The 7,622-nt window shown below is 50.3% G+C and overlaps 1 protein-coding gene across 1 annotated transcript; it reads left to right on the top strand.

Moving 5' to 3' along the window:
- The first annotated feature begins 505 nt into the window (after positions 1-505).
- LOC134223556 (D-xylose-proton symporter-like) lies at positions 506-2,310 on the top strand. Its single transcript, XM_062702730.1, has 3 exons — positions 506-599; positions 660-856; positions 922-2,310. The coding sequence occupies exons 1-3, from the start codon at positions 530-532 to the stop codon at positions 2,107-2,109; spliced, it is 1,455 nt and encodes a 484-aa protein (XP_062558714.1). The 5' UTR covers positions 506-529; the 3' UTR covers positions 2,110-2,310.
- Positions 2,311-7,622: the final 5,312 nt, after the last annotated feature.

The following is a 7,622-nucleotide window of genomic DNA, read 5'->3' as shown; positions in this document are numbered from 1 at the left end:
AAGGAACCCAATTCATACAATTTATAGGACTTCAAGAAATAAAATATAAAATAAATAAAATAAACAGATGCTACAGTGCGAAGAAACCACAACATAAGCATATGAGTCTTAGTGCTCAGAGTTGTATCCTAAGCAGATAATTATTGGTCATGCATGAATCATGAGCACAATGTTTGACACAGTTTCGATGCTATGCTTCCAAAACAGAGCATTCCACATTGAAAACACATTCCTGATACGGAAATAGCACCTTTATCGATCACGGAATCCGCACCGAGTTTAAGTTGTCACCCTTTTGCCATAAATCTGAACGAGATAATCCACCGCACCGGGCGGATAGTTCATCAAACACTGATTTGCGCTTCCGTAATCCATCGTGTGCTGTTGATTACGGTGTGAAACTTTGTAGTTACTTTCGCCAGCTTTATCTGCTCGGTTCATCAGATAAGCGGCAGAAGTCCCATTTCACTGGGGAATGGTTTTCTCTGTGCATTCGGCAGTGAACTTTGACACGGATCGGACACCCATAATGGGCAGATATGCTGACTGGTGTCGGATGACTCGGAAAAATAAAATGCAGACCAACTCACTACTTGGTGGTACAGTATTCAAATTATTTTTGATCTTTTAAATAACAACGTGTACCGTTCATTCAACAGCAATTGTAACGCTAATGCTGGGCGGAGTCTACGTTGGATCCAGTATCTTCAATATCCACCTCCGGATTCAAGGATGGGCTAAACACCAGACCGATGGCATGATTCTGTTGGTTGTCAATCTGTTCTACATTGGAGCTGTGGTTGGATCATTCCTGGGTGCAGCACTTGTCGATCGCATGGAAAAGCTTGCTTTATCGGTAAGGCCTTGTGATGTGTGAACACACGTTCATAAGATAAACTCCAAATTGTATCATGTTTTCAGAGATTCTACTTCGTCGCTATGGGCCTCGCTTGCATTCTGCAGGTTATTCTGCCGAAGAACATCATACTGGTTGGGTTTGCCCGTGGCTTAGCAGGCATAAGTCATGGGATGGCGTACTTGATCGTACTGCTTCATGGTGGAGAAGTATTGACGCGGGAACTCAGAGGTGTTACCATAGCTGCAGTCAACTACATCATGTTCATCGGGATTCTCAGCCACGGAACCATCAGCCCAATTGTTCTGTCGAATTATTACGTTCAACCGGTACGAATATTCGGAATTATCGGAGTCCTATCCATTCTGATGGCCGTCGCGATTGGGCAGTTTATGAGTATTGAATCGCCCATATTTTTAGTACGTAACAATCGTGATGCCGAGGCTATTAGAACCTTGATGAAGTTGCGTTCGGAAACAATGGAGTCGTTTGACGTTCGTAACGCTTTTGCAGAGATCAAGGACATGCTTCGAGAAGATTCCAACACATCCTGTAAGGTACTAGCCGACGGAAACTGGTTTCCATTGTTGTTGACATGTGTCGGAAAGATTGGCGCTGCATTGTCGTTCAATGCTGCCGTGAATCGCGTTCGCCTTGCAATCATTGATCAAGTCTTCTGCATGAACATGTACTGCTTTTCGGCAATCGTCATTATTGCAATTAGGTGCACAATAGGAATCATAGCCGTCTTCACAGTAGACAAATATGGTCGGAAACCGCAGCAAGCGATATCTACGTTTTTGAGCGGTGCGATCCTGACATCCGTTGGAGTAGTCTATCTGATTACCGAAAAGATTAACAGAACCGCTATGGTTGTAGTACTGCTGATCTACGATGCGGTAGCCTGCATCGGAGTCACACAGGTTCCAGATGTGCATCTCTCGGAAGCATTCCCAACTACGAAGAAGAACTTGTCCATTGCGTTAGTATTGACGGTTGAATGCGCCGCTCAAGTAATGATGCTTTCTATCAGCTATTGGTGGGACTATTCCAATCCCGATATCTACGGCCCAATTTTACTCGCATGTGGACTTCCAATGATAATGATTAGTATTTTCCTGTATCAAATTCTACCGGAGACTGCGAAACTGAGCCTAAGAAATTCGAGGGCAGCTTTTGCACGGAATGAGGCGGTCTTCAAAGTGGAATGCAGATCCAACTGTAGCAGTATTAGTGGCTATGATGTTCGATGAATTGTGATACAGTTCGATGAATAATACTAAAGACATGTTAAATTTTGCGCAGAATTCGTTAGCGTTATGCGTTGGATGATCTATATTTAAGTCTGGATAATGCAAGTCATTGGACTTCAACGTAAATTAAACTTCAAAACGCCTTTAATGCTTTGTCTAGCGTCGCATCTTCTAGTGAATGTGCCAATAGCTGTGATGAAATAAAATTTCTTTTATGCCATAGATGAACAAGGGTATGCTTTAATCTTCGTAAGACCAGCGTGATTAACTTTTAAGGATGACAATAAGTACTGGACCCATGTTTTGGAGATATGGAAGATTAGTGACCTATGATATCACTTTATCAAATAATAACAGTTTACATTAGTATCCAAGTGCAGAGATTATCTCCTGCTCCTGCCCGACCAGCTAAAAATGTGCCTCTCGGAAATACAAAAGGTGTTATCCGGGTCCTTTATCCTCCTTGCCTCGATTCCCCCGGGACCACGGGATGCTGCGTCTATTTTGGGGTGAAAGGGGGGGGGGTGGAGGCTGTGCTCATGCACTTCTACTAAAATTCCGGCCCCTAGCTTAGGCTAGTTCGCCGGCTGGCATCGATGGTGGTCCACCAGTTCCGGTGAAGGAAACTTCCGTACTGATGGTGCCCCAACTACTGGCGGCTGTCACAGGGGACGCTTTCACGCATTTCGCCGACGTCCTCTTCTAGTTGCAGAGGGTATCCGACAGTTTCACTGGTGGATAACGTCCGCACTGACGGTGTCCTACATAGCCGAAGCGCTTTCTTCTTCTTTCTTCTTGCTTTAGCAGTTTGGCGGTTCGAGTGCCGAGGTCGGTCCAACGATTCCGGTTGGCAGAAGACTTTCGGTTCATCGGCGCCCCGACGACCCGAGACCAAACACTGCTCACTGCGCTGTCATTCCCTCAGAACCGATGTTTATTTGCTGGTCCCTTCTCCATCGACACTGCAGTTCTGACAGTACTTGCATCATCGCATTCCACATACCTCCATTGCGGCACATTCGCTTTGCGATGTTGTACGCCCTTATGGCAGCCATTCTTCTACGTGCCTCTGCAAATCTCGGGCAGTCGAATACCACGTGTTCTGGAGTCTCCTCTACGTTGATACACGACTACGTTCGTGTTCCAACACTATATCGGATCGCCTGGTGATCGCTACGGGTATATTCTTCACAAATTCTCCAGTTCATGTTCCTCGCCATCGACGGACAGCAGAACGTGACATCGATGATGGACTTTCTGCCATCTCTGCGAAACGTACTAACGGTACCTTCGTTGCCCAATCTTACTTCCAGCTTTGCCAGCGCCTCCAGCAAACTATATCCTCTGGCGTTAGTCAGTCTGCTTCCCCATTCTACTGCCCAAGCATTGAAGTCGCCGATAAAGTCCGATAATTACCGGTTTTCGGCCGATCAGCTTCTCCGTGAGTGAGTCCAGCATCCGGTTATACTGCTCCAAAGTCCACCTTGGGGGTGCGTAACAGCTACACACAAGGATCCCGTTAATTTTGGCGATTACAAAACTCTCGCTTGAACTGTCTACCACCTCTTGGATAGGGAATCTGCCCATCACTTGGATAGCCGCAATCTTCGTAGCATCCGCCACCCAGTTGCCGTTGTCAGAAGGAATCCGGTACGGCTCAGCAATAATTGCCACGTCGCACATTGCTTCTGTTGTCGACTGCAACAACAGCTGCTGTGCGGTGTAGCAATGATTGAGATTTAACTGGATGATGATAACCATTAATCTCGACCCGCCATCCCCTTCTTGTAGGCAGGGCATTGGAAGCCACCCGTCATATAGTCGTTTCCGTCCTCCGGTTTACAGAGCAGGCATCTTGGTTGCTTCGTGCAGTCCCTAGCAACGTGTCCTTCTCCACCACATTTCCTACAAAGACCGGATCTGTCTGGGCCACTGCAGTTTCGTGCCTGGTGTCAAAACGCCATACATTTGAAGCATCGCTCCATCTGTTTGGTGATTCGAGGGGTGAGTCTCAACGGACACATAGACCATCCGACTTTCACCTTGCCCACCTCCACCATTTTGTTGGCAGCGTCTACCGGTAGTCGTATCGCTGCTATTTGTGTACCACCGTACGCTTTCCTCAACCTCTGAGGCCGAGTGTCCGAACCGGTGTAGATACTGTCTGAAGCAACCATGGCCTGTAAGGACCTGGGTCAGGTGGAAAGTGATATCCCCATGGCACCTCTTAACCCACGTACCTATCTCCGGTATCAATTTATGTGTCTATCTACCCTTAGTGAAACTGTCCCACGCACGCAGCCATTTGACCATTAAGGTCAATCTAACAGTCCTACGGATGCCTCTCGTGCCGCGCATTTCTAAGCACTCTATGTCTTCACCGATAACGATATCAATAGGCATCATACCGGTGATGACGCAAAGTGCATCGTGCGACACGGTACGGTACGTGCTCGCAACTCTTATAGGCACATGAGCCTAAACGTACTTTCTAACTTCGTTCTGTAGCAGTTAACACGCAGGGCCGTACCCCAAGCTGGCCCCCATACCTCAGTATGGGTAGAGCGACACTAGCCAGAAGCTTGCGCTTACTGGCATAAACCGCATAGCTATTGGACATCATCCGGGACAATGCCACTATAGCTATGGAGGCACGCTTGCAGGCGTAATTGATGTGGCTACCAAAGGTGAGCTCATCGTCGATCATGTGTTTGATGAAGCGTTTAGAGGTGACCGCGCAGTTGCCTGCCCTTACCACCGCTTGTTGCTCCGACTTTCGGTTTTTAACAACAACCACCTCAGTCTTGTGGTGAGCCAGTTCGAGCTTCCTGGAAATCATCCACTCCTCCACAATTACGATCGAGTAGGCTGCAGTCAACTCCACCTCTTCGATCGATTCGCTGTAGACCTCCTGCGTAATATCGTCAGCGAAGCCGATAATTACATCGCCCACCGGGAAATTCAACCTCAAAACACCATCGTACATGACGTTCAATAACACCGGACCCAGTATGGAACATTGCGGAACACCTGAGGTTATGTCAACGCATTTTCGACCCGCCTCCGTGTGGTATACCAGTACTCGATTCTGGAAGTAGCTCCCGAGAATCTTGTACAGGTACTCGGGAATTCCAAGACGCAGCTCCACAAAGTGAGGCCAGGGCCTTGGGTCATGGCGTCGGAAGAACCCCGTGATGATCCTCTCCAGCATCTCTGGAGACCGCTCTGTAGGGGCCATCGCCCCATTTGTCTTGGCCATTACGACCCTATAGGCGTCACCCCATGGATTCGCGTTGGCACTTTGACACAGGCCCTCGAAGCAGGCTTTTTTGCTTGATCTAATCTCAGTCTTCGGAGCGGCTCTAGCAGCCACGAACTCCACCCGCTTATCTTCTGTACATGCTCGCTGCATCCGCCTCCGTGCCCGTAGGCAGGCGCGGCGCAGGTTCGCAACTGCTTGAGTCCGCCAGTAAGCCGGTGGCCTCCCATTCCTAGGGTGGACTTTCCTGGGCATGGTGGCATCGCATGCACGCGAAAGTACTGTTACCAGCTGCTCGCCGCTCAGACCGAGAGTATTGTGCTCGCGGCGGAGCGCTTCCTTAAACACCTCGTCGTCGAAGTATGATGTCTTCCACATACGAGGGCTAGGTCTCGCCCCTTTTTCCGTCCGCTGAATGCTGGTCGTATAGTCGATACTGTAGCGAACCGCCAGGTGGTCGCTGTGAGTGTAGCCATCATCTACCCTCCAGTTCGAACTACTCGTTTGGCCAGGGCTCCAGAACGTAACGTCGATAATCGACTCGGCCCCGTTCCAGCTGTAGGTACTTTTGGTACCGACATTAGCCAAGTCCACATCCAACATGGCCAGTGATTCCAGCAGGATCTGCCCCGTTGATTCGTGGATCGGCTTCCCCATTCCACGGCCCAAGCGTTGAAGTCCCCCGCTATCACCACCGGCCTACGCCCCATCAAGTTAGCCTTCAAACAATCTAGCATTCGACCGAACTGCTCGATCGACCATCGAGGAGGCGCATAGAAGCTGCAGAAGAAGACTCCGTTGACTTTGGCAACGACGAAGCCCTCGTGTGTTGAAGACACCAACTCTTGGACTGGGTATTTCCCCGTTGTCCATATCGCCGCCATTTTAGCGGTGACCCAATTACCGTTCCTGGCGGGTACCCGGTAAGGATCCGCTCTAATGGCGATATCCGTCCCCCATTCAGCAACTGTCTGACACAGCATTTGCTGGGCTGCACCACAGTGGTTCAGGTTTAGCTGCTTTACCTGCACTGTGATTTTGCAGCACGCTTAAACGCCGGGCACTTCGAACCCCCCATGGGGTGCTTGCTGTTCACAGCTTTGCTGGAACAAATTAAACAATTGGGAGTGTTCGTGCAGCATTGTGCCTTATGTCCCTCCAATCCGCAGCGTCGGCAGAGATTGCTTCTGTCAGGGCCTTTGCAGTCCCATTGCTTGTGCCCCGGTTCCAGGCACTTGAAGCAAACTTCGGGTTGCTCGTATATGCGCACAGAGCATACCGACCATCCCACCTTGACGCTCCCTAACTTGACTACCTTGGAGGCGTCCGCTGCAGATAGCCGAACCAATGCTACCTGCGTCCCTGCCGGACCTTTCCGTAGCCGTACGGCTGCGGTGGGCGTCTCCACTTCACACTGTCGCCGCAGTGCCGTGACGAGCTCTTCGACTTCAGTGATCTCGTCCAGGTCTTTAACCCTTAGATTCACCTCCGTCGTGAGTGCCCTCACCTTGACCGTCTCGCCTAGGACCTCCTCCGCCAACTTCTTGTAGGCGGCGCCCTTTTGCGAGGCGCCCCGCTTCAGCTCGAGTATCATCTCGCCCATCCGGGTACGTCTTATTCGACGTACGTCGGCGCCGAGTTCACCGAGCTTGACGTCACTCCTCATCGCCTTCAAAACATCCGAGTACTTAGCCTCGTCCGCCGTGATGACTAGGGCATCGCCCCTGGAGCGATTGGCGCCTACTCTAGACTTCTTGCTACCCTCATTCGCCTGGGCCTTCTTTTCGGCCCTTGACGTCTTCGGTTTCCTCTTGTTCTTGACCAGGGTCCAGGAGGCGTCATCCCATTCTATTTCCCTGGTCTGGTGCGGCTGAGAACTTTCAGCCTGCCGTAACCCCTTACCACTGTCTTTCCTGAGTGGACGAACCTTTCCAGGTCCTTCCTCCCCCGGTTTCGGAGGTACCTGACTGAGGTTCAGCTTCCCAGCCCCACTACCCTTGTTCGGGGTAGTAACCCTCCGCGATTTGGAGCGGCCCCAGGGAGCTCATCCCCTGGAGACTGTCTCCCTCGTTTTTGTGTCTGCTCCGTTGGAGTAGTCACCCCCGACGTACCCGCAAATACTTGAGCCTCAGTCTGGGTAGACTTTGGCACCACCGTCTTCGCTGGAACGCCCTCGGCCGATTCAACCTTGCCGGAGTCCGCGAATCCTTGGACCTCAGTCTAGGTAGACCTCGACTCCACGGATTTCACGGGT

Source organism: Armigeres subalbatus, chromosome 3, assembly GCF_024139115.2.
Source record: "Armigeres subalbatus isolate Guangzhou_Male chromosome 3, GZ_Asu_2, whole genome shotgun sequence".
Lineage (NCBI taxonomy): Eukaryota > Metazoa > Arthropoda > Insecta > Diptera > Culicidae > Armigeres > Armigeres subalbatus.
The sequence above is the reverse complement of the archived record's forward strand: the minus strand, read 5'-3'. Positions and strand labels throughout refer to the sequence as shown.

Bases quoted from the DNA above. Each gene is read 5' to 3' on its own strand.
- LOC134223556 (XM_062702730.1), top strand. From the start codon at position 530: ATGGGCAGATATGCTGACTGGTGTCGGATGACTCGGAAAAATAAAATG. The intron at 600-659 runs GTACAGTATTCA...TTCATTCAACAG, and splicing joins GACCAACTCACTACTTGGTG to CAATTGTAACGCTAATGCTG. The intron at 857-921 runs GTAAGGCCTTGT...TCATGTTTTCAG, and splicing joins TGGAAAAGCTTGCTTTATCG to AGATTCTACTTCGTCGCTAT.